We start from the raw sequence: 27,268 nt of genomic DNA on the forward strand, positions 1-27,268 counted from the left end.
TAAAGATCTTAGACATGTGGCTATCACACAGGCAGAATTTATCATTATTTACTGTTTCAATCGAAGATGTGAAAATAACGCGTCAGTGCAAGAGAAGCGCTATTTTGATTTTTAAAAAATCGAGTGGTGATTACCATCCTCTATTCTGTTACAAAGACGTCAATATCGTCATTGTCTACAAACCATATCAGATCACGTTCGACTGGTTCCACTGGCCGTGCGCGTCTGTATAGCACTGCCGTTACTCATTGGAGCTCCCGGCGATCAACGGCGTCCGCCATTAGCCTACCTGCGGCTCGAAAAAATTCCACGACATCCTCACGTGTATATTCTGATGCATTAAATTGGCTAAGAGACGGAGAATTGGATTAAAAAATACAGTGACGTATCCGCTCTCCCGGCTTTAAAGGTAGAAAGACGCAACAGCGCTCTCGGCTCTAGTGGTAGAAACGCGGTTATGCGCTCCCGTCCTTAATGGGTTAAGGATCCACTAAAAACAGGGACGGGCAATTAACCGACTGCCTGTAGGCTATAACAATCTGTGTGCCAAAAATTCCCCAAAGATATTTAACCCACCATAGCATTACTGTTACATAAGCATAAATTTGACAATAGATTTTTTTACAGTCAATTATTAAACGCAGCCCACTGGACAAATCAACATGGAGGAGATGCAAAAAATTGCGTTCAAGTGTTTCTTAAAAATTAATTTGAAATGAACAATTGCTGCAAGGAATCATGGAGCAGGTGAAAATAGGCCAAACCCTGGCCAATCACAAGGTATGATGCCCGTTCAAGGGCGTTTGTAGTGTAGATCAATATATTGCATATATTTACTTTACAGTATATATGTACTTTACTGTACATATCTTTTCACACATGCAAATAAGGCAGATAAAGGAAAACAGTGCTACTGTGTTGGATCACTGAACACAAACAGGACTGTATGTCAAGCAGATTCCAAATGGTGGAGCACGAACAGACCAAAAGGCCTCACCAGACAAATCCCCTTTTAGATTATTGTCTATAATTATCATATTTTCAGGTAAAAGCTTCAAATTGTTTAGACTAGTGGCTGTTAATGTTAAATTGAAAACTCCAATGATAGTCACCTAAAATGAAGTTAGCATACAGAAGGAGGCTATTACTAAACAAAAAAAAACAAAACAAAGTTTCTTACCTTTTTCAGACGGTCCACTGGGAATAATTAATTTAGTCTGCATAATTTGCCAACAAGAGTTATGTACTTGACAGTAGTCAGTTGTTTGTTGATAATCTGTGGTATTTAGTGGTTTACAAGTGTCAACACTCAGCTCTGTTTGATTTACATAACTCCATCTCTTGCTTTACTTTCACGTGTCCCTCTCTGGAATGAGTTTGTTCTTGTTATTTTTTTCCAGGTGGACATTTTAGGAGAGAATAAACATATCCCTCTTGCCATGACGCAAACTTGTCCGAACAAGAAAACAGACGCCTTGCACCTGATTTTAACTGGACCGAACCACATTATAGACTCAGATGGGGGTGGTCGATAATTAGGAGCTTTCGGAATGTTGTTGTTTTTTGCCATAAAACGGGTAAAGGGGAGAACAGAGTTCGTCAGTGTTTAATTTCTGAATAAAATACAACATTTTAAACACGTTGAAATGTTGATTGACAAAAGTATTTGTAATCAATATAATGCAATTCACCCTGTTGAACATGGACTTTTAAAATGGTAGGTAAATTGAATAAAATCTCACAAAAATCAATTATTTTCACTCATTTACGCTCTAAATCTGTCTTGAATGTACAATTAATACTGTATATATATATATATATATATATATATATATATATATATAAGTTATTTTCTGTGCCATTTACTCACGAGTGGACTTGTGTCCTACTTTTCAAGAGGAAAACCGAATGAAAAGTATGCAAAATATAAGGAAATGATTTTTTTGGGCGGGGGGAGGTCTATTGATTATTCTAAACTGTAATACATCATCTAAGGACTAAATGTGTCATCCCAGAAGCCTTTTTTAAGTAAAGTATTTTGAAGACTCGTTAACAATCAAACTTTTGGGAAGCATTGTCAGCATTTTTTGTTTTTAAAGCTGCCATATTGCTCCCAAATGCTTCTCAGCAGTTGAGTTGTTTTAAACACACTATGAAACAAAATTAAAGGGTATTTCTTTTTCTTTTTCTTCTTCTTTTGTTGAAGTGTGGAATCCAGCAAGAAGTCGTAGAAGAAGGCTCAGCAGGACACAATATCACAACAGCCATTTGATTAATAAAAAAAAAAAAAAAAAATCATCCCCCCCTTTCTCAAAGCTACAAAAACTCAACAAAGGGCTGCAGGCTGCTGACAAGCTGTCGATAACCGCGTGGCCGCACAAAGCTGCCACTTCATATGCTCCTTCTCGATATTCTCTTTTTTCTGCTTCCTGCAAATGACCAGAGCATCCTCGGCTGAGCGGCGCCTATTTTAACAAGGGTGCACAAACACCCGCGCACTAAAAAAAAATTGGCCCCCAAAAAAAAAAAAAAAAATGTGATGTGCATGTTCACCGCAAGGCCGCATAGATTGTAAGCGAAGTGGCGGCTGACTGATCCATCTGTTTTGGTGTAACAAGGCGAAGACATGTAGGCGATATGCATGAAAATGCACGCGCCAGACATACACAATAGTGGCGAAAATTAAATTACTCATTCGGACATGCGAGATTTGGGATTGGCGCGATACCAAGTCAGTACAAGTGAAAGTACTGCCAGCACAAATGTTTTTTATTATTCAAGGTGGATGCATCTTCAAATTGTTAAATCTGATACTGCGATATCGAAAATTGATTCGATACAAAGCCAGTAGTATTGTCGATACCAGTTCTTTTAGATAGTTAAGGTGACTACATCATCGAATGACTAAATCTGATACCGCAGGATTTTGCACCAATTCGATACCAAGTCAATACAGGTCTGGTATCACTGATACCGACATTTGTAATAATTAAGGTGGAAGCATCAGTCATTGCAAAATCTGACACTACAAGTAGATTAGGTGATATCAAGTCAATACAAGGCCAATATTGCCGATTTGGATATGTTTTAAATTAAAAATCTGACACTGCAAGATTTTGATATGATAGTCACGATAAGGCCAGCATCACTGATACTGATATGTTATAATAATTAAGGTGGATGGAAGCGAAATTGCTAAATCCACTACTGGGTACCGATCCAATACTGAGTAAATACAAAGCCAATATTGCTAACACTGATACGATACTTCAAAATAATTAAGGTGGGTGTAAAATCAAATTCCAAAACCTTTTACTGCCAGATTTGGAATTTATTCAATACTAACTTAATGCATATTACTTTAATTCTGTAAGATTTGGTATTGATCCTATTCTAAGTAAATACAGGGCTAGTCTCACTGATACCGATATTTTCAATAATAAAGGTCAATTCATCAAAATTGTAAAGACTGAATTGCTGTTTGTTCATAGGAAAACCACATTTGTTTCCAACATTTTTTTTTTTTTTTACCATTGTTAACCAGAGTGTGTGAAGATGGTATTAAATGTGATGCATACTTACCAAAGTCTTCCTTAAAATATCACATGGACTGTGTACGCCAACAAACATGAGTGAGACGTGCTGACGACGGACAAAACAAAATGCAAGTACCTATTTATTCTTTTTTTCCACCATGTGACTCACAATGGGACATCCGCCCTATAATCAACATAAAGGAAAAGAAAAAAAAACATCCTAGAATTTTCTTTTTAAAGCCCATTTGCCTGATGTTTTCAAATTGTCAACAAGGAGAGGCCATTGAATTAATGGCGTGCCCTCGTTACATCTAATAAGCTTCATTCGCAAGTAAGAAGTGTGTCAAATACTTTTCAGACCAACAAGAAAACTCAAACAAAACTAAATCCTCCGCCTCGAGCCGCCCCGGTAATAGATACATGGCTAAATGAATACCTCACTGTGCATTATTATATTAGTTTAAGTCCTTTTTTTAAAAAATTTTTTTATCGTTCACGTGGACAGTGAACCCCCGCTATTCACGAGGGAAAGAGCCCTGTCGCAAATAACACAAAAAAAATAAACAAATTATTTACGTTCCCTCCCTAAAAGGGGTTTGTAATTGCGTATAGATGCCAGAAGATGGCGACACAGCACTTAAAACGAAGAGGATCAGGAAGCACCAACACCATGCATCTAGCATGTACACAATAATGAACGTTACGGAATGGATCATGAATGTTCCGGAAACAACAGTATTCAACAAACGTAAGGCTCATTGATAGTTTTAGCTAGCATACTGGTTTAAATAACATGCTAGCACAAACTGACATCGCAGCATACATGGACTAACAAATATTTGCACTAGCATTTGTTATGTTAAACTTACTTTTGGCATCCACCAAGGTTATTATGGTTTATGGTTAATGAAAACTAACGAAATGACTAAACCTAAAATTGAAAATAAAAACACGAACGAAATAAAGTAAAAACGAAAATGCTTTTCTTAAATTTAGATTCCAAAGTAGCTGAAACTACATCTTATGCTTATGAAACTCACTAACACTAACTATAATTATAGTGAAAATGTCCTTTGTTTTAGTCTTTGTTAGTTAATATCGTACATGCGCTTTCGGGATCCATATTTATTATCCGTATTTATTTTGGTATAAATGTATGTCCGTACAGAAGAAGGAAGGTCAAACAGTTGCTTGAGAATTGTTGTTTACTTTACTGTATTATGCAACTTTTTTCCTTATCTTCCACTTGAACAATTCTCCATATATTAAAAAAAAAAAAAAACTAAAACTAATATTGAAACTAATCAGAACCAAACTAAATCGAAGTATTTAAAAAAATCAAGAAACCTGCTCTAAAAAAATAATTAACCTAACTTTATTTTTAAAAACAAACATGAAAACGCAATAAAAACTAACTACATAGTGAAAAATCCCAAACTATTCTAACTCTGGTGTTTGCACACAATTATAGGGGCAAAGTAGACTACAGACCAGGTATATTGAAGGACTGCCAAAATAAAAGGATCTCGCAAACGCAGAACAAAAAATACCGTCAAGAACTGACACCAAGACTCCACTAGATGGCGACAAAGCACTACTTCTATTGCTTTGCTTCTGAGCACAAAAACAGTGAATAGACAACATTTTCAGCGAAGAACAAGCGGATAAATTCACCCCAAAATCTGCGAATATGCAAATACCGAAGCACGACTAAGTATGGATTCACCACACTTGGGAATAATTTGCCTGACAATCCAACAAATGAAGTCGCACATCTCGTATTCGGCTGTAAAATTCATTTTGCGCCCCTCATTCCTCAGCAGCTAATAAAAGATGACAGATAACGGTGCCGTTTTATTAAGAGCCTAATGGTTGTAACGATAGCCAAGATGAACAGTGGGCCATTGCATGAAAAATCATTTCAAAGTCGGCTTTTCTCGCTTTATGTCATTACTGCTATATCTTCGTTTATTATTAGATATAGTGGAGAGGAAGCCTTGCCTTTATGATAAAACATTTATGATAAAACATTTTATTATAAATGTGGCTGTGGCTGTGGTCATCCTTTCTCTTGGAGGGAAGAGGGCCACATGTTCGTGGTCGCTTGAAGCAGAAAAAAATGAGAAAAGTGAGAGTACAAAACAGCCTCATCTTGTGGTTAGATTTTGTACTGCACACCTCACACAAGTGGAATTAAACTAATTTAACACTAATTAAAACAGAAGGGAATTACATTTATATTAACATTTTTATATTTACATATATATATATATGTATATATACATAATTACATATACATATATACACACATATACTGTACATGTACATTTTGAATACAATACAGGAATCTTTTTCGTAATTTTGTTCATACACAGTAATCTACTTCATTAAATTTGAAGTTTTAACTGGTGTAATTTTGCAGTTTACTCTTATAATTATTATTTTTAAATAGTTGGATTTACTAAGGTATAGCTCAAAACAATTCCTGCATCGTTTGTTTTTTTACTTAAAAATATTTTTTACGTTAGTACCCTTTTCAAGTTTTTATTACTCTAATAAAATACTTTATTTTCTTTTGTACTTTTGTAACTTGGTTCCTTCTTGCATCACACAGCACATAACGGATGTGGGGATAATCCGCAGTAAACAAACAACAACAACAACAAAATCCGCAGTAAACGCTTCCTCTTGTTCCTGTGCTCCTAATCTAGCTCAATGAGGTCATCACAATATGAGGTACACCTCTAGGGATGATGCGAGGCCGCTCACACACTAATATTGATCAATGAATAAACTGTTGAATGAATCAAATCAATCCGAAGTGAACGTTGTTGTCTTTGTGAAGGCACGATTCCTTTACAGGGGATTGTTCACCAAAAGTGTGACCTTTGAACAAACAAATCACGGCGTACGAGCACGAGCACGACCACCATCATGGCCGTCATCATCATTTCAGCGTACCCCCAACTTCCCCCCTTTGCCTTAATTCTCCATCTCTCCTCTTGTGTCACACTTCCCATCCCCGGGCATGGCCTGGCTGCATGTGGATGCATAATTGAGCTGAAATTAGCGCCCGTTTGAGTGAGCATCCAAGACAAGGAAAGCCACAATGCGAGAGCGATTAAAGCGAGGCTGTATTTTTCCAAAGAAATTACCGGCTTAATGAAGTGGATAAGAGAAAAAGAAAAAAAAAAAGGAGCTGTCAGTGTTTTATTGCGGCTAAATTGTGACACTTGGGCCGTAGTGGATACTGGGAGGATTACTAGCCTCAATTGCTGCACTTGTTGCTTTTATGTGCAATAAACAATATGAAATACCTCATGGAATAGACTCACATAAAGGACTAATTATGGCTGTAATATGATATAATGTTCTTTCAGTCAACATTAAAGGCACATTTTGCAGGTGTAGTGAGACGTTCAATTATGGCTAAAATAAGCATGTATGCTTCTATATAAACAAACGTGCTATTTTTTTTTCCAAGCAGAATTGATACATACAGTACTGACAAACCTGGCGAAGCTGCAACATTTAAAACAGTCCTACAGCGCCATCTTCTGGTTTGAACAAAAAAAAAAACTCTTATGGACCACCAATAAGCATTTTCCAGGAAAATGTGATAGATGCCCACCCAAAACAAAAAGTATAAATATAAACAAAAATGAGAAAAAAAAAAGGCAAAAGGGTGAATCCCCAAATGCTGACTGTAATTGCGTACTAAAGCACTTTTTTTTTTCCCCAGTTGTGTTGTCCTAGTAATATCATCTGTGGTGTAAAAACAGCTACCTTTGGAGTTAATGTGGGATTTTTTTGACATGATCAAATAAAAATGGCAATCACTCTTGATTCTGAGCAGTGAATTAGTTGTCTTTATTGAGAAGAAGAACACACAAAGTCCCGCCAGCTCAACCCGACACACAAACATTCGCACGTGCATCCACGCGCATACACACACACACACACACACACACACACACACACACATCCATACAATCCCTTTCGAGTGTGCTCTCTCGACGCGTGCAATCACATGAAGTGACGTCCCGGCAGCATTGGGGGGGTGAGGTGCAACTGGGATGCTTTGGTAAGGCCATCTTCCCTGCGTGCCTTACCTTCAGTATTTTGTATTTTTCCTTTACAAGTGGTCGAGTGGGTGCATCACAATCCTGCCAACGCGGCGACCATTGGTCCCTCCCATCGGTCGTCGTCAAACGCCAAAGAAAGAAGTCCTTGTCCGCTGCGGGTAGCCATTTTCGGCCTGGCTGACCGCGTGGGCCTTCGCCTCTTCCTTTGGCCGCTTTATTGGCTGGTCCTTAGCGTCTTTTCCGCGCGTCAAGAGTTCTTAGACGGTGTTGCGCGGCGTGCCGTTGAGCGCCACGGCCTTGGCGCGCGCCGGCGAGCCGACGGGCAGCGTCCCGGGCGGGCGCTGCGCAGACACGCCCACCTCAAACACTTCGTGGATGGCCTTGCGGAAGCAGTGGAAGTTGTAGTCGATCAAGCCTGACAAGAGGGGCGAAATTGACGTGAAATTGTGCTCAAATTGCAAAACTGGAAATGGAATGTTGGAATGAAGAATTTGCTTGAATTCAAAACATATTTACTACATTCATGTGATATTTTTAATACATTTGCACTGCATTTGAAAAAAACATTTTAACCTTTTCATTCCCAATTCATATTTTTTTTTACACATTTTAAAATAACTTATTTGAAAACCCTTCACTGTATTTAGATTTTTTTATTTTGTGAATTCAAATTGGAATTTCATTTGATTAATTAAAAATCTACGATAATAAAATATCTGAATTCAATTTGACATCAATTTTTTGGATCATGAAGTAATTTGTAATTCACTCAAATTGACATTTTCCTTTATTCTAATGCATTTTCAACTATTGTCAGTGTTAAGGGACCAAAAAAGAAATGTATTCATTTTTTTTTTTATTATTATTTATTTAATTGGTTAGCAAAATTTTACTCCGCCAAATATTGAAATTAGAACCGTCCCCCAAAAAATCCATATCATTTCAATTTGTAACAAATCGTTTTAATCGTATTTAATATCTGATCTTCAATAAATGTACATCAATAAAAACATAAACATAAAAATAAAAACTTGATATGAAATCCATTTATAAAGCAAATAGTGATTAAGTAAAAGTTAAACCATTTGATTCTTAAAAAATAATGTATTGGATGAATTTTATCCTTTTTTTAATACTTCATTTGCATCCATTTGATTGTGTTTGATTATTTACCCACAGGTTTGAAGCACTTGGGATTCCATTCAGCAAGCCCACTCATAACAGTTTAGAGCACTTTAAGTTGGTCCGATTGCCCGTTTACCTTTGCGCTCAAAGCTTTCTTCCCTCAGGATGCAAACGAGCGCCAAGAACTTGGTGACTTCCTTCAGGTAGAGCACGGTGGTGTTGTTGAGCTTGATGATGGCCATGGACTCCTTGTCGTAAGCGCTGCCGCTGCCGTCCTCCCTCAGCCTGGGCCGCCGTCAGGGAGGGAGGGAGGGAGGGAGGGGGGTAGATTAGACAAATTTGGACTGGGCGATATGGCCTTCAAATAAAATCTCAGTTTTTTTTTTTTCCTTGACATAAACCCGATTTCAGTCACCCCCCCATCAATATAACCTTTTGACAAAAATGTATATATTTTATTTATTTATTTATTTTTTTAAACGGGCCTGACCCAAGAATCGCGCTCACCCGTAGATGCAGGAAACGTCGATGACCACGTCGATCATGTCGCAGCACAGCTCGTACGACTGCATGTCCACGGGGGAGCTGTCGGTGGCGATGTAGATCTTGCTCACCACGTCGAACAGGAAGGCCTTCTCGATCCCTGAATTCTGGAAGGGAAAGGAAGGCGGGATTTCCAGCGAGGGGGCGGCAAAGGGGAAGCGGCGTCACCAATGTTTCCTCACAGAAATGAAGATGTTGAGCAGGTTCTCCAGCGTGGGCAGCTGCGGGATGAGCTTCTGCACCACCTTGCTGAAGGCCTCGAAGATGGAGTGGTCGTAGATGCTCGTCAAGTAAAAGCTAAGCCGCGGAAAAAGGCGAAAAAAATAAAAAAAAAACAGGAAGTTAGGAAACAACGCATGCCGCTGACTTCCTGAAAATAAGCGATAATCTGACAGTCACACGGCGACGGTGTGACGAGACGGAAGCTGGCTAATGTGACGCTGATTCAGATTTGACAAGTTGTCGAGTCACCTGACGAAATTACTGCTAGTAAAAATGTGAAAATACTGCACACACCTCACAAAAAATGCCCATATTAATTAAGAGTTTAAACCCTCAATACCCCCCAAACTATGATCCCAAAGCACTTAAACGGCATTTTAAACTGATCTTTTGGCATCGTGTGCGAGGATTAACCAAGCCGACTTTTGTAAGGCAAAGATAATGTGATTTGATTAAATATAAATTGAATTCTCTTGGATTAGGTTGACAGTGAACTTCAACTGGGAGTTGCCTTCTTTTAATGTTGTGAAGTTCTGCTGCCATCTAACTCCATGACACAAGGCAAAAAAAAAAAAAAAAGGAATGAGTGATGAGCAAAACAGCAGGGTTTACTGTAAATGTCATGCTCAAAGATAGGTGGCTGCTAGCATTGAATTTTTTTTTTTTTTCCATTAGACAGAACAAGTGGTATGTCACAGTGACGTGTCAAACTACGAAGCTAACGAGTACCTACAGTGTGATATCACGTCGGTTTGTGCTAGCCTATTTGGGCTGCTTTGTGTTAGCTAATTCTATTGATGAGCCTCATGTGAAAGTGGTTTTCGAAGAATTCAAATACCGAGTTGTTTATGTAACATCGGTTCATGGATGCATACATGCTAGATGCGTTGGTGCTTTATGATCCTCGCTGCTTTTAATTAAGTGCTTTGCCGCCATCTTGCGGCACCCAGATGAAACTACAACGTTTTTGGGGAGCATTAAAAAGAGAATCCAAAAAAAAAAAATCTAGCTACGGCATTTGAAAACAGATTTTCATTTGCATTTCAACTGGCAGTAAACAGAGTAAGAAAAAAAAAAAAAAAGATTTAAAAAAAACATTTTTTTTACAAACCCCAAAATTCTACAGAAAACACTGATCGATATTCATTATTAAGTTCTCTATTTGATATTGGGAGAAAATGTAGAAAAAACAAAAATTTCCGCAAAAATCTGAAAACACCCCCGCAAAAAAAAAAAATTCTGACCTAGCACCTGGAGGGTCCAATCATATTTCAGATGGAGGGACTGTGCCCCCCCCCCCTCTCATCCCCATAACACTAAACTAAACTAAAATAGAGTCAAGTGCGACGTGTGGTGCGTGCGGCGTACCTGAGATGGAGCTTCTCCAGGCTGGCGTCGGCCAGGTCGTCGTTGGCCCTCTGGTGGATGTCCCGCTGGGTCTCGATCTTGTGGTCGTCAGAGAGGCCGTCCACCTTGTGGATGAACACTTCGAAGTTGATCTCCGGGTTGACCCGGTACGCCCGCGACACAGTCAGGTGGAGCCGCCCCAGGGCCTCCACGTAGTCGTCCTGACAATAAAAACAAAAAGAAAGCAATCAAGACAAATCATTCAGACTGTAGATCATGTCATAGGAAGTCAGATCACAGTCGACTGGGCGATTGTACTTTGGGGGTCAAAAAGTTGAAACGGCGATTTTCGGCCTTGAGAGGTGGCATGCGATGCCTTACCTGAGCGTCGATGACAAAAATGAGGGCTCCGGTTCCCCTGAAGATCATCTCGTAGTCGAAGGTGGGGTCGAAGAAGTCCACCTGGCCCGGGAAGTCCCAAATCTGGAAGTTGACGAAAGAGCTGCTGGAGATGTCGTCCTTGTAGATCTTGTTCGTGCTCTCCAGGAACAAGGTCTCGTTTGGCGACATCTTGTGGAACACCACCTGCCACGCACAAAACGGGCCACAACATTTTTAGCTTCCTTAAAACCGTCGGACAAGTCCAAAGAGCAGTTCAACACGACACAACTAAATTCGATGAGATCAAAATCGGATGACTACCGTCTATGATTAACATTTCAACATTGTTGAGTTAACTTGCTTTCAACACACTGTTCATATTCTTCAGTTAACACTCCTTTTCCTTTTGGTGAGGAAAAAGCCAAAGAAAAAGCATGAAGAGGTTGAGGTGGGTCTCTAGATTGAAGCATCAAAACAGAAACCCTGATTTGAAGCCCTAAAGCCAGACTACAAACCCTGCTTTGAAAGCAACCCAAATTTGAAAGTCTGGCTTGAAACCATACTTTGAAAAGTTGAAACCTTAACCATGCCTTAAACCTTGCAGACCCTAATTTGAAACCCTAACCGGTTTAAAACCCTTTTCCAAGATTTGAACCTTAATTTGAAACCCTTACCTGTCTTGAAACACTACCCTCTGTTCAAGACCCTAATCCAGACTTGAAACCCTCATTTTACACCCCAACCCTTGTTTAAAACCTTAACACAGACTTGAACATTTGAGACCCTAACACTCATTTAAAACCCTAAAGATGTTTAAATCTCCAATTTGACATCCCAAACCAGGTGTGAGACCAAATTTTAAAATCCTAACCCAGGCTGGAAAAAAAAGCACTTGGGAGGCCTTAACCCTTGTTTAGAACCCTACCCCAAGCTCAAACCCACACTTTGAAACACTAACCTTTGTTTAAATCCCAAACACCGGCTTGAAACCCTACTTTGAAAAACTCACCTTGGCTTGAACCCCACAAACTTTGGTTTAAAATCGTAATCCAGGTTTAAAAACATACTTTCAAACCCTTATTTGATCTTAATCCTAATTTGAATCCATAATATGAAACTGTGGTACCTGTTTAAAACCTGAACACAGGCTCGAAAATGTACTTTTAGGCCTTAGAGTTGGGGTTAGGGTTAATTCCAAAGTAGTGTTTCAAACCCTGTTTACTGTTTCAAAGTAGTGCTTCAATTCTGGATTAGTGTTTTAAACAACTATTACAAACCTGGGTTAGGCTTTCAAAGTTTGGATTCAAGCATGGGTTCGCTTTTTCAACAAAGTTGAGTGTTTTAAAGTATGGTTTATAGTAATCAAATAAACTCCATCTTAACCTATCAGATACCTGGGCTCTACTTTCAAGCACTCAGCCAGACATCACACGCACATGACAAGGCAAAGAGTGCATGGCAGACCACATGCAAGTGACCCCACAATCAACAACGTCAGCTCACATCCCGGGGGAAAAAAAAAAAAAAAAAAAAAAAAGGAGCTCGGGTTGGCAGTGCTGCGTGAGCTCTTCAAGTCACAACCGCGCGCGGTGAAGCAGCAAAAAGCCACGTCACATGTTTGCTGGGCCTACTCAAAGCTGATTACCACAAAAGAAACTGCATGCCCGCCACTTTATACGTGTTAAACGTGACCAGCAATAACCTCCCAAATTGATATCTGAAACTACCGCATGACCGCTTCGGCTCGAATAGAAACCAGGCCCCAAATTTGTCGTTGCGTGCCTTGTCCAATTGGATGATTAAATACCACACCTCCAATAGAGATGTCTGTTCTATAGATGCCGTGCTATTATTCAACGATGCTGCTATACAAATAACCGTGTTGTATTTGCTCCACTTGGATGAATAAATAATTCAAATCAGCTCTAATTGAAGTTATGCCCCAATGAATAATTGGGTGCATGCTTTACCTGCATAAATGAACACTGTTGCTTCAACGACTGCATTACGTCATCAAGTGGCCTGCGCTCTGAGAAGACACCGGTCCCTGCGAATTCGCATTCATGTGTCAGAAATCCTTGAGGACAACGCATTTCCTCAAATAAGGTCTTTCATTGTGAAAGGCACAAAATGAATTGCTGGGTCCGGGCAGGGCGCAGGAACGACGGCGGTCGTTTGCCCGTATTTGGAAGTGATTGCTTAGCGGCCTACCAGGAAGTAGCATGGATGCTTTTCTGGCTGGTTTGTCTATTTGTGTTAGCACTCTGAAATCACTCCGCCAACTTTATTGCACACCCGTCTTGACGTCACAATGACGCCGCTCCAACGTTGAACATTTTTCAACTCAAGGTGCCGCACCATGGCGGCAAACGCCCACCTTGCTCTGCGACGCAACCTTTATTATGCCTTAAAAGTGATTCTCCAAGTTTGTACTACTAATATGCAGGCTCTCTCTCTCTCTCGTGCAGGGGTCATCAGGTAGCACCCAAGGACCACATAAGTAGCACGCGGGCCTGTTCAAAAAATATCTCACTAGTGGTGGGAAATTGTGATATTCGACGAATGTTGCAGAAATGATCATAAGAAAATGTAAACACTGGCAGAATTATATAAAAATCACCAATCAGTGTCTTTTCATAATGAAATGTCATTACTAACGAAAATTTGAGCAAATTTGTTATTTCAGAAGTGGGTATCAATCTGGCAGCCCATTCATCAGTACCCAAGAAGTAGCGTTCAGTTTCTAAAATGTTGCTGACCCCTGTGACATCATTACAGAATTAAATTTTCAAACTGTGGCTCAAACTTTCTTAATCCGGCACAGTACATTTGTTAAACAGTTCAGCTATATTTAACTTCCAAGTACATTTGCGTTTAATCTTTTCAAAATGTTTTCAAACAAATGAGTATTTTTTTATTTTTTCAATTCAAGTGCAATAATTTTACTTACCTATATTTAACCACTGTTAAAGTTCAAACCGTGCCACATGTTGTTAGTCTTACAATAACGAACTTATTTCTGAAGAGCATCTGGGTGTACTACACTACTGCATTGTAATGTCGCTTATGATGGCAGCAGTTGGAAAGAGAGGAAGTACTTTTTGATGTTTTACTTGGTTTCAAAACTTTTGAGAACCACTACCTTACAGGAAAGGGAAGGTGTAGCTGTTTTGTTGTGCTCAGGCCAATTTGGACACTGTTCGATACCCTTTAAAAGTCACATGACATTATGTCCACATATACAGGGAGATGCACTGAGAGCCCCTGACCGGCTGGTTAATAATTTACAGCCTCGCTTCCACTAAGATTTGGAGCATTTAGCTTAGCATTGGGGTTAGCTGGTAGCTAACAGTAGTGTACTGTACTTAAGTTACTGCATGTGATATTTGTAGCTACATGCTAGGACGAAGCTAGCTGTCGTCTTAGCACACCTTCTGTATGGATGACTTGCCACTTCTCCTCAGCCCCATGAGCAGGATCCTCGGCTTGTTGTCGGACGGCGCCGGGCTGTCCTCGATGTCCGCCTCTTCGTCCCCGTAGCCGAAGTCTTTGGGGAACGAGTCGGCCACCCCGTAGCTACCCGCAAGCTGCTCCACCTCGTATTGGATCGACATTTTGGACCAAAAGCGACGGTCGCCTGATCCCCCGGGTGGTATCCCCACTCCACCTCCTCCACCTCCTCCTCCTCCTCCCGGGCCCGGCGCCAACCTTCACTTGTCGGCCACCACGCCCGTGTTTTCACCCACGGGATTCACCTCACGTGTAGCCGGAAAAAAAAGTGCGACTGCTGGGCAGTTAATGCTCCATTTGAATGGCGAACGCTGTGCTCCAGCCCACACGTTTCATTCGGATTTCCTCTCCCTTGAAAAAAATAATGCATTTCATCCCGCCCTTCTTGGTTCTAATTGGAAGACCAGCGTCCAATGCGAAATGCGATTGGTCTAGAGTATTTGTCACTCCAGAGAGTGCTAGTCGCTGTCACCTGACTTGTTTCGTGACTTGGCGAGCAAGCCACAAAATAAGCATTCTTCCACGATATTTTTTTGTTATTTTCTTACCTTGTAAAATCTTTATTTCATCAGCGTAAACACAGAACAGCTGTTTTCTAAATCAAAACATACGCTAAAGTAGTAAGCAATGTGGTGCGGCACCGACAGATGGCGACAACACACTGGAGACGTTAACGGACTCGTAAAGATATCGGAAATTATTATGACTTCTTGACCAACAAGGTAAACGTAAAGAGTGAATTCACAATAAAATATTGACATTCTAAAATTCTGAACTTTTTACGGTAAAGACAATATGTCTATCAGTCTATACCACAAGTAATAAAAAAGTTACGAAAATACAATGAGTAGACTCAGACAACATGACATTATGATTAGCGTAACACATCGGGAAATGACGTAAGGTATTATTCGTTTTTATAGGCAAATAATCGTTAAGATTTAAAACAACGCACGCCACTGACATTTATACTTGTTAATAAGGCTGACGAGTGTGACGACAGCGCGGCGTTTCAAAGTGAGAATCAAGTGGAACATCAGTGACGTCATTAGTACGACGCTACAAGAACTTGAAAACGGGTTGGATTATGTTTTGATATTTTAGTCACTGTAATAATATACAGAAAACGATACAACAAACAAAAAAATAATAAAATTAAGGAATACAAATAATTTGAAAACAAATTTATTTCCGGTCTGAGTCGGAGGTTGTCTTCGCTGACTCCAGACCAGCGTTAAACTACGACGGAGAGCTTCGTTTCCAAGCAAGACCGAAACAAAAACAATACAGACACCGTATTTGTGTTGATCAAGTTCGACATTCTGCATCAACATGTCACATTATAAGGTAAGTTTAATTAATTCTATTCTAACAGTTGACGAGGAGTTATTAATACGCAAGATAGTATCGGACGGGTTTATGTTGCAATTAGAGAGTCAGTCGCGCACCTGCACTTATTGCAAAAAATGTGATGACGTTCGTTTGACAACCAAAAACGTAAAACAGTCCTGAAACTACATAGTGTTTAAATGTTATGAAAAGCGCAAAAGTTCTGTTTTAGGGGGAAACCCACGTCTATGTTTAGTTTTCGGCATTCTTATATTCATTGATTCATTTACTGGTGAATTTCTTTATTTTTTTTATTTTATTGATATATTTTTAACCACCTCAACAGGCCCCAGACCACAAGAGAGAGCAGTTTCGGAGATACTTGGAGAAAGCTGGTGTTGTTGACAGTCTTACCAGTGGTAAGATAACGATTGTTTTAAAAACAAGAAAATACTTTTTTTTTTTTTTCCTTGGGGATCCAACGTTGCAGAGGACCCCGCCCCTTAATACAGTAGAATGGCCGCCTGATTTCAGAGCAGTCTGATAAGCAACAAGTGACTACTATGGAGCAAATAAATGAAAAATACAACAAACAAAACTAATCTATTGTTATCCTAATGAAACAATACTACTATAAAATTATAGCAGATCACTCAGGAGGCGAGTATATATATATATATATATATATATATATATATATATATATATATATATATGCCAATTTGTTTCTAAGTTAGATGTTCTTAAGATGAGTCTTTAGCTACTACTACTGTGTTGATCAGCAATTTTTTAACCAGTCATCTAGCGGCTAGCAAATTTGTTACAACTAGGTTTTAATAACACAATAGCCTCTTTATTGTCAAGTAGTTACTGGTAAGTTAGCTATTTTTTACTGAGTTGATTAGGAGAGTAAATATTTTGTAGTTTATTACATAGTTGGTAATTATTAAACAAGCGATTGGTTATGTTAATGAAATTATTTTTTATCTAGTTAAGGAAATCAACGTCCACAATGTGAGTAATGTTGCATGTTGTCCACGTTTTACCACATGCGTGTGTCTCTATTTCAGTTTTAGTTGCTCTGTATGAACAACCGGAGAAGCCTACCAACGCTCTGGAGTATCCTCATCGCTAAGCGAAGCGAAGCGCTTTGTTATAAAGACCAATGCAGACCTCTTTAACACAAACCGTCCAGATTTGTCAAGCAGCATCTTGGCACGCCTGGCCTTACAGAGGCTGACACGGAGGCTCTGCAGCAGGAAGTGGTGGACCTGAGGCAGAGGTGTGCACGTCTGGAGGAGGAGAACCTGGACCTCAAAGCCAGAGTGAGTGTCACAATTTTCCCAGTCTACCACTTTTTCCACACAAAAACATACAACAGAAAACATTTTCATCATTCACATTTCAAATTAAAACTGTTTCTCATTCAGAACATCTTGAAAAATACTTTTTCACATTCCAAGTATGTATTTCCACATTCCAAGAATGCCACAATTTTCAGTTAAATTCACAAACTTTCAAATTAGTTCCTAAATTAAGAGATTTTTACATATTTACCTTGCCAAGAGCACCATAACTTTTCATTCTTTTTTTTTTTTTTTGCATTTAATAGTTTTCAGTTGTATTTTCCAGTAGTTAACATAATGTCCCTTTCCCCTAGCTGCAGCGCCACGAGCCGCCTGAAGACAGCGCTGTTGAGGAATAGGCTTCAGCTCAACCCCAGAGGGGTTTGATTGCTTTACGTTTTGATGTTTCGTTTGCTTAGTGCGGCTTTAAATGCAAAAAAAAAAAACAACCTAAAAAGTGCCTTTCTCTATCACCACACAAGTCATCTAGAATTTCCATTAAGAGGACACCTTAGAGAATATTTAATGACACACATCACGATCTGTAGTTATGATGATCATAATTGCAAAAAAAAACTGTTTATGCTCAGGTTGTAACATCACATATTCCCTTAAATCTTGTCACCTTAAACTGATTGTAACAATTTTGAACTAAAACAGAACACGGCAGAGGAAACATCAGAATGAAAGTGATTTCATGCATAACTATAATACTTGTATAACTATTCAAAAGGTCCTACATATTTTTGTCATATTTGATTTAAATGGACACAAAAGTAGAGGTCAAATTTTGTCACATTTCTGTGAGTTTATCTGAATGATTAAAACATGCTTTGCACATGCTACCAATTAAAACACGTTTTGCACATGCTTCCCAGTGGTTTACTTTTTTTTGTTTGTTTGAAAAAAAACAAAAACTTCCATAACACTATGAAGGGTTTGACATGTCGGATTACGTGAAAATAAAATTACTACTTTCCGTATAACTACATATGTGGAGCGGGACCAAGTTTATTGTTCCAGATAATGTGAAATAACTAAACCAACTTACATAAAACTATATGCAGTAGAGGGTTGAGGTAAATTTACTTGTACACATTGGTTCATGTGAAAATGACAGATTTCTATAAAACCATGTTGCTTTGTAGAAATGTATCATTTCATATTTAGTTGGGTTTTTTTTCCCAAATTTTGAGTTTTAAAGTAAACTACAGCTGAGGTGTCAGTTTAAAACACTATCAGAGAGGACAGAATCAAATAATATTGCACGCTCGCAGCGCAAGTAACATGATCAGGTAACACTGTGCCGTATGGCACCATCGTTTTTCATTGATTTTCTAATGTTTTTAAGATCGATTAATTTTCGATGAATGGCTACTACCAGATGATTAATTAAGATCGTGGGACCTCCGCCACAGCCAAAGCGTGCCCATGCTGCTTCTCCGTGACAAGACTGAAGTCTCCTGGTGTTGACGCTATGGTAGCTTTTCGAAGCGTTTGCGCGACAAGCGCTTCGTCTTCGTCCATGTAGACCTTTAGGACTTCCCTCCTCACGACCTTGGAGGCTAGGTTTAGGATCTCCAGGATGTTGAGGATGAGGGACAGGGCGGCCATGAACTGCATGAAGAGCATGAAGATGCTCTTCTCCGTAGGCTTCGACACGTAGCAGTCAACTGTGTCGGGACAAGGATAACACCGACATTTGAACAGCGGGTACAACCGGATGCCATACAGTAGGTACTGCCCGGCCATGAAGCCCACCTCCACGGCGGAGCGGGTGAGCACGTGGGCTACGTAGGTGCGCAGCAGCGCCCCCCTGAGGGGTGCTTTGTCACACCTCCCACGCTCGAGCCGCTTCAGCTCCAGCTCAAGTCGCTGCTTGGATTTATCCGAGACGGCTTCGTCTAGCTGTCTCTTGAGCGAGACCTTTCTGAGACGCCGCACTTTCTCCAGAGACCGAATCCTGTAGAGGGCGTGGCCGGCGTAGACCAGCGAGGGGGATGCCACGGAGACCACCTGGAGCACCCAGAAGCGCACAAGGGACACGGGGAAAGCCAGGTCGTAGCAGGCGTTACGGCAGCCCGGCTGCTGCGTGTTGCACGCGAAGTGGTCCTGCTCGTCCGTCCACACGTCCTCGGCCGCCACGCCCAGCACTAGCACGCGGAACACGAGCAGCAGCGTCAGCCACATTTTGCCCACCATCGTGGAGTGCGCGTGCACCTCCTCCAAGATGCCACCGAGAACGTTCCAGTCGTCCATCTTGCCATTGTGACTGCATAAAAATAAAACATGTAAGAACCTATACTGTGCATTGTCACTAATAAATTCAAATGCTAACAAGAACTCATTTTAGCCTCTAAGCAGGCACTTGTTGGCATACTGGCAAAAATATAAAGATTGATAAAAAAAATTTAAATTATTAAAAAAAACAAAGATATATTCATAGCGACATGGTTGAGGATTAGAGTACTTATGTCCTAAAGAGTACAAAAAACGTTTTAAAATGTGAAGTTTAAGGCCCCTATGTAAAGATTTGAAATGAAACTTTTATTAGATTTAAACAAGCTAATAGAAATTCAATATTCATTGATACGCATCACATTCATTTGCATTCCATTTAGCTTTAATCTTACTGAACGTCCTCCCCCAAAACATGGTGTAAATTTGTAATCCAGTATTAACTTGTTTACCTTGCAGCGTGGACAGACTGCCGATGGTGACTTAAATCTCCGTGGGTCATGCGGTCCTCCCCACAAAATCAGTCTAGCAAAACAAAAGTAAACAAAAAAAAAAAATTGGTTGGCATCACCTCGCCTCCTGAGTGATCTGCATCGTTCGTTGAGCCGGAGTGGCGACGCTGGTGTCCAGAGAAGCGTGCCGACATCAACTCCACAGGAAGTCCATGAAATTTTCATTTAGGTCACGGCGTTATTGACCTTACCTCAGTCACTGCAGGGATTGTTTGGAAACATCAAATCTCTCATCATTACACAGAAGTGTGCGTAAGTGTGTGTGTGTGCGCATAAGACAAATATGACAACGCTTTGTACAATCACACCTTCCAAGACAGCACACGTATATGTAAATAACAAGACTATTAACATTGAATTCGTCTGTTTGTCAAATGAGGAAAAAGTGATTGCGGGCTCCCTTGTCAATAAGTTATTGTCCACACAGGCCTGGTTCAATCTATAGCGCGCTGCTATGCTAAAACCGATCAATGGCATTTCAAAGCACTTTACCACAACCTGTTTAAAAGAAATCCAAGTACACTTCTTCATCCACATGCTATAATCTGAACACCGAATTATAAAGTCAAACATTTGCTTTTCAACTTGCTCTGTTAATGGGAAGTCAACCCAAACGTATTTTTTTCAACAATATGGTCTATGCAGGCCCACTAGTTGAAACACTGCATTCTGGTTACGATTGTGTTTGTGGAATATGAAAAATCCACCCGTTTTTGGCTATCTCAGGGGGCGGCCATTTTGCCACTTCTATCGACTGAAAATGACATCAAAGTTGCTCAGTGCTCAGATAACGGCCAATCGCGGCTCAGCTTCAGAAAACAGGTGAGCCGTAGGGATTGTCAAATATTAGATTTCTACTTCTTAGCAAGTACAAAGTATGATTGTTACTGAGTTACCAAATAGTGGCAAGTTAGCTACTAGTTTACTAGTTCTTTATCGTACACTGGTAATGTTAGATTTTAGAAAGCTACTATTTTGTTACAGTAAGTGAACCGTTAGTAAGCTTGCTACCAGTTAATTAGCTAGCTGTTAGTAATCGGGTTACTTTTACAACTACTAAGTTGTCTAGCTTTAACCTATAGTAACTTTTTAGGCATGGTTTCAAGTTGCAAACATTCCGTGATGTGTGACTGTGTAAATTACACTAAAATAATGCATAGTAAACAGACTGAAAACGGACACCTTTTAATAAGACAACATGCATTAAATGACAATAAAATACAATATGAAAATGGTAATAGAATCATAAGGCACTTACTATAAACCTTTAAACTAACTAAAATTACCGGTAACAAATATTGAGTGGCTATGCTAAGATGGAGCGGGCGAGATGAAAATGTTGAAGATCACGGCGAAGAGGAAGAACACTAGGTAGCCCACGATACACATCCAGAAGCGAGGGTCCTTCAGCAGCTTCTTGTTGTAGTCACTAAAGAACACGTAGCCCACCGTCATGCCTGCCACGATCCCCCCGAAATGAGCCACGAACGACACCTGGCCGCCACAGGAAATTGCGGGTTAAACTTCCTAAATGCGCCTTTCACACGGTATAATTAGTCTGTAGTACTTAGTTAGTAACTCTTGTTGATTACCTTGATCAGGTGTCTAAACTTTTTTCAAAGAGGGCCATATTTGGTAAGGTGAAAATGTGTGGAGTCGGAATTGCTGACGGAAGCACGTTTAAAATCAGAGGCGGACTGGCGTATAGGCAGCTTTTATCCACCTCCCCCCCGCCCCCGGAAAAAAGGCGAACGATGGACGACGGAAGGGTACCCACGCTGCAGGTGGATGACAAATAAAGGACGCTGAATTCTTGGTAAAATGCCCAGCTCTACAATTTAGTTGTGTGGTAAGATAGTTAGTGACTGAGTTAGTGAGCCGCTAGGTGGGCTACAATCTTGCTACTACTATTCATTTACGTAGCTACTACTTTCTCAGTTAGCAAGCTATTAAGTTTGCTACGGGGTTAATTAGCAATCTAGCTACAAATGAGTTTGTAAGCTTGCGGCTAGTTTGTTTGGGAGATTACTACTAATTTATTGGGTTACTGAGCTAGCTACTTGTTTGTCAGTAGTAGTTAGCTAGTCAGATAGTAGTTAGTTGGTCTGTCATATTGGATGAACTAGGACTCAGCATGCCAATTGCCAACTCACAGATGTAACAATTTTTAAACTTTTGCCAATATGGAAGAGAAAATGCATTTAATGCTATTAATAGATAAGACGCTACAAGAAGCGTAAATCAAGTTGTGACACGATCAGCTTATGTACCAAGAGAAAAAGCCAATGAAGCATGTGAGCCACTTGCGGCACGCTGGAGGCAAGTAGCTTTGGATTTGCAGCAAACACACAGCAAGCAGACGCACGTACCTTCATGCTGCCCTCGTCGCCGGCAAATCTTCTATAAAAGGCGAAGCCAAAGTCCACGCCCACTGCAACACACAAGATGCATCTCGATAGAAAAGAATCAAATAGATAAACTGGTAAATTAAAATATAAGATGGCTGCCTACCGATTATCACTATTACAAGGATGCGAAACACACCGAGCAGAGGGATCATCTCTCGGAAATTCTGCAACAAGACATTTCAAAAAATTATTCATTAAAATTGTACTCTTGAAAAATTACAAATTTGGGGGGGGGGGGGTAATATTATGAAGATTTCAGTACTCAACTTTATACTGCAACTTTATTTTTGTACAATTATGATTTTTCATTCATACAATTATAGCTTTTTTTCATGTACGATTATAAATTTATTCTCAGAAAATGTAACCGTATTTCATCATGAAATCATTACTCATTAGGGTACAATTACAACTTTTTGTTTGTTTTTGTAAATTTCTATTTTTGTCTCACAAAATTACGATTTTCTTCGTAAAATAACTCTGAGGCGTTCCTCGATTACTAATGTATACATAGGGAGGCTCACCACCACAGCGTTCATGAAGTAGCCTCCGATGAGGGCATAGACCCCCCCGGAAGCCCCCACCAGGGCGCTGAGGGGATCAAAGATGGAGCTTGCCAGCGAGCCTGAGTGGATGTACAAGAGGCGGATGTGTTCAATTGTTTTTTCACATCTCCGTATATAAAAATGGGCCATGAACGAATAACACTTGATGGTGTTAATGTCGAGAGTGTTCCTCACCCGCCAAGACTCCAGCCAGGTAAACCATTCCCACTTCAAAGCCTTTATGGACCAGCTCCAAGGGGATCCCCAGCAGCAGTTGCATGAACAGGTTGCCCACAATGTGCTCCACACTGAATGGAATCAGTGGACCGTTAGTACACAGACACACCGAATCTCCCTGTCCTTCATCTGCTAAAGCACCAGTGTTGTTCACACTCCACTTCTCTTGACTGCGAGGCTTCAAAGCTAAAGCAGCTCATATAGAGGTCAAGACAACACGCGCTCTTTGTTTTCCTTCTTTTTCTCTTTCCCACGTACGTTTGGCCGCACTCACCCGGCGTGGACAAACATGTAGGAGAGAAAGCGCCAGGCTTCCTGCCTGTACTCGGCTCGGTAGGTGAGGCGGCTGTTCCAGATGCCTTCGTCCAGGGTCACCCACTGCTTCTGAGGCTTCCACACGGCGTAGTAGATGAACATGGAGAGCTGGAGACAAAAGACAACGTGGACGTTTAGTGTGCATTGAGCTCATTGTGACCATTTTGTCCTCCGAACATTAAAAATGTTTCATTTTTGTCATTGAGCACATCAGCGAAGCACTTCCTGTATGACTGACTACCATCTGCAATAGTCATCACAAATGCAGATAATAGTCAGAGATAACATGCTTTGGAATTAACCAAACATCTGTTAGTGGCATTAAGGTCCTTTGTCAAAGGACTTTAGCAAAAATAACAGATTGGGGTACCATCTACAGTGGGAGGGTGGGAGAGACATTTCAGTGGTTGATTTGTCGACAGAGAACTCTATTCTCATATGGCAACCTGGTATCTTTTCCATAACCTTTTGTCTCATATAGCAACGTTATTTTGTAAAAAGGAATACTTTTTTTTCACAACAAAACTTGTATTTGGTCATATTACAAATTATTCTCATTCTGGAAACAGTTCGATTCCAGTCCTAAAAATGCACTCAAATTCAATGCATTTTTTGGGTCATAATAGCTTCAATTTTCTTGTAGTATTACATCTTAGATTACACATGTAATTCTTTGAAAATTAAAGCTTTTTTTCCCACATAATATTTATGGGCAAAGTGATTTTACTTGTTTAATTGATTGTATTGTCGTAATAGTTGTGCCATTAAATGTGAAATTAAACAGCCAAGTAAGTCTTGTTTGATGTTCCTATTTCTATGTGCAAGACGTTTTGCAGTTTCCCATAAAAATACGAATTACTCTTGGAAAAGTATAAATTACCCCCCAACAGGATTTACCCCATTTACACATCAAGTACTGGTAATTTTTTTGTAAAACATTTTTGTCTGATATTACAACCTAAACCATTCTTTAGTTTTATTAATGTAAATAAGTTTGTTTCATGTAAGATCCCTTGTATTACATTTATTTCCCCCAATGACTTTCTATGATCTGATTTTGAATTCATGAGCTTATTACGCTTTTTCCTCTTAATATTACAAATTACAGCACAGTACATTCATCATTCTTGAAAATGACCACTCTTTTATTTTAAACTGTATCTTCATTCGCATAATTACGATTTTTTTTTCTCATATTTATTTTTTCAACCTGAACACTCAAATTGATTGGTGACTTAAGATGGGTGTCGCCGAAGTATGACATCAAGATATTTATATTTAAAGCGCTGACCATCCCGCAAAGGATTTCCTCATTGCAACCGTACAGTAATTCAAGCGGACCTTTTGGTGGCAACGTGTTTTTGGGGAGGCTCCTGTTCTCCTTTGAGCTCATGTGATGATTCATGAGCCACAAAGGAGGAAGGAAGTGACGCTTGAAGCCCAAAATTTGTTCCCGCCTTCAAGCCGACTCGTTTTAGATCTCGTACCTCTACAACACTGATGACAATGATGAAGATGGGTGGCGGGCAGCAGTTAGCCCTCTGCAGGTAGGTGCTGCGGGCGTCTTCCGGAAGCATCCACCTGGAGATGCTCTGCTGGAACTTCTCGCAGCATCCCAACTTCCGTCTCCCGTCAGGGAGGTCCTCTCCGGCTCGGGATACCCGCTTCTCATCTTGTTGCTCCACGGGGAACGGCTCCTGCTGCTCCAGGTCCACGTCGCCCATCGCCGCTGCGTGCTTGTGCTTACGTGTTTACGGCGGCAAAACACGTTAATTAGGGTCAAACTTGATTGAACAATTTCAGATATGTGGCGAGGTTTTCCAATTTAAAAAATATTTTAGGGGATTATTGGAATATAGAGTATGTTATTTTTTTTTCTAAAAACAAAAAATATTTTGGTTTTATTTTTGTTTTGAAATCAGGAAAACTGAACGTGATTTTTAATTTCTGAAAAACAACCAAAAATCATATTTCAAAGAAATATAAATAAAGATTATGTAAATAAAAAACACTAAAAAAATATTTTCATAAATGTATCCACTGGTGATATTTTAGTTTAGTAGTCAAGGTTGTCGAACTCATTTTTCTTGCGTAGTTCTGGTTTCTTTCAAAATCCGCATCAGCGAGCCGTGATGACCGTGAAGCCAAATAAAATCCATCCATTTTCAACACCACTTATACTGTTCAGCAAATTGATGAACTAGTTTAGAAGGGCCAATTAAATATGTTTTTTCAAATTGATGAACTTGTTTAGAAGGGCCAGTTAAATATGTTTTTTTTCTAAATATTACATTTATTTTAAAAGGGAGGATTGTTTCCCAAAAAATGCTTGCAATGTCTCAAGGTTTTTAAAATTGAAGACAATTTGTCATTTTGGTATTGTAGCGAGAAAGATTAAATCGATGCACATAATTTGCTTTGGCGGGCCGCATAAAATTATGTGGTGGCCCAGATCTGGCCCCCGGACCTTGAGCTTAACACCTGTGTTTTAGTTTGTGTTTTGTTTGTTTTTTAATGTAAAACGTGGGTCTTGGCTAAATAAAGATTTGGAAACATTGATTTAGAGTGTGCGGGTATGCTTAAAATGTCTAGTGGGTGTGAATGTTGTTATCCTCCTCAGGGCAAATCAAGCATGGAGTACTGTTCAAACGTTTTTTGTTGTTTTTTTTTTACCACACATCTGCCGCTAGTCTTCTGTGTTATCAAGACAGCAACAAACACATTCAACATAATTCGAAATATATTAAAAGTGACAAAAATGAGTGTACTTTAAGTAAACAAACTCACCTCAAACTTCAACGGGAAGAGAGCTAAACAAAACACCGACTCGATACTTGATTAGGATCAATGAGTGACAGCTCCAATCGCCCTTGGATGAGTTTATTCCGTTTTTGGTGTTGCTCAGTAGTAGCGAGCCTCGATGTTGCTAACCGGCGTCGTCGTCTCAGTCTCCCTTCTCCAATGAATATTGAAGAAGGAGGAGGAGGGGAGGAAAAATGGCTCTTGGAGATAATTATAGTCCCCTGAGTTTTTTCCCCTTCCTTCCTCCCAGCGACTAAACAAACACGACGCACGTATTTCGGAATATTTGACCGGCCTATTCCACAATTCTAAAATAGCCAGGAGGAGGAGGAGGAGCAGAGCGGATACCTTACCCGACTCTACCTGTTAGCTCCTGTTAGCTACCTGACGCTACCTGCCTATTAGCTCCCGCCTCTCCCTCCGTGCCACGCCCGGAAGTTGGGACGCGACGGGTAGGCCCGATTTGCATACTTCATCAGCCCGAACATGGAAAAAGAAACTAAAAAAAAATATTAAGGCCACCGGGTCATGTGAATCCAACGTGATTTTTATGGGATGTAGAGTTAATTTAGTACAAAGGGACAAAAGGAACGCGTGTTGGTACTTCTATGTACCACACAGTGGCGCTAGAGTCCATACAACGTAGCCCTCTCTTTGAATACAGTACTGTATTCAAAAGGGACTCAGCCGAAAGTCAAAACAAACTGCACTGGTTCTACTTAAGATTTAATGCAAATGTATTGTACTGTACTTTAAAGTTAACTGAACTGTACTTAGAAAACATATT

General features: G+C 39.9%; 4 protein-coding genes and 1 long non-coding RNA gene across 5 annotated transcripts in view; 1 reads left to right on the forward strand and 4 right to left on the reverse strand.

Annotated features, from left to right (window-relative positions):
- LOC147143109 (uncharacterized) overlaps positions 1-1,454 on the reverse strand; it is a 202,933-nt gene extending 201,479 nt beyond the window's left edge. Inside the window, exon 1 of the long non-coding RNA XR_015087931.1 lies at positions 1,181-1,454. This is a non-coding gene — a long non-coding RNA (uncharacterized LOC147143109). The remainder of the gene's footprint in view (positions 1-1,180) is intronic.
- Positions 1,455-7,382: 5,928 nt separating this feature from the next.
- rragca (Ras-related GTP binding Ca) lies at positions 7,383-15,116 on the reverse strand. Its single transcript, XM_086037800.1, has 7 exons — positions 14,671-15,116; positions 11,240-11,443; positions 10,880-11,079; positions 9,472-9,586; positions 9,254-9,396; positions 8,883-9,031; positions 7,383-8,036 (listed from the first exon to the last, which is right to left on the reverse strand). Exons 1-7 carry the CDS (start codon positions 14,851-14,853, stop codon positions 7,879-7,881), a joined length of 1,152 nt encoding a protein of 383 aa, XP_085893926.1. The 5' UTR covers positions 14,854-15,116; the 3' UTR covers positions 7,383-7,878.
- A 663-nt stretch (positions 15,117-15,779) lies between these two features.
- Positions 15,780-18,295, forward strand: mycbp (MYC binding protein). Its single transcript, XM_086037804.1, has 5 exons — positions 15,780-16,096; positions 16,425-16,497; positions 17,149-17,197; positions 17,274-17,403; positions 17,739-18,295. The coding sequence occupies exons 1-5, from the start codon at positions 16,082-16,084 to the stop codon at positions 17,781-17,783; spliced, it is 312 nt and encodes a 103-aa protein (XP_085893930.1). The 5' UTR covers positions 15,780-16,081; the 3' UTR covers positions 17,784-18,295.
- Positions 17,981-22,595, reverse strand: gja9a (gap junction protein alpha 9a). Its single transcript, XM_086037802.1, has 3 exons — positions 22,544-22,595; positions 20,115-20,187; positions 17,981-19,696 (listed from the first exon to the last, which is right to left on the reverse strand). The coding sequence occupies exons 2-3, from the start codon at positions 20,162-20,164 to the stop codon at positions 18,817-18,819; spliced, it is 930 nt and encodes a 309-aa protein (XP_085893928.1). The 5' UTR covers positions 20,165-20,187; positions 22,544-22,595; the 3' UTR covers positions 17,981-18,816.
- On the reverse strand, positions 21,344-26,940 carry rhbdl2 (rhomboid, veinlet-like 2 (Drosophila)). The gene is made up of 8 exons (XM_086037803.1): positions 26,467-26,940; positions 25,167-25,421; positions 23,639-23,787; positions 23,323-23,435; positions 23,107-23,207; positions 22,686-22,746; positions 22,544-22,605; positions 21,344-21,668 (listed from the first exon to the last, which is right to left on the reverse strand). Exons 2-8 carry the CDS (start codon positions 25,401-25,403, stop codon positions 21,486-21,488), a joined length of 906 nt encoding a protein of 301 aa, XP_085893929.1. The 5' UTR covers positions 25,404-25,421; positions 26,467-26,940; the 3' UTR covers positions 21,344-21,485.
- Positions 26,941-27,268: the final 328 nt, after the last annotated feature.

This window comes from Filicampus tigris, chromosome 8 (genome assembly GCF_054856515.1).
Source record: "Filicampus tigris isolate MCC_2025a chromosome 8, RoL_Ftig_1.0, whole genome shotgun sequence".
In the NCBI taxonomy this organism is placed as follows: Eukaryota; Metazoa; Chordata; class Actinopteri; order Syngnathiformes; family Syngnathidae; genus Filicampus; species Filicampus tigris.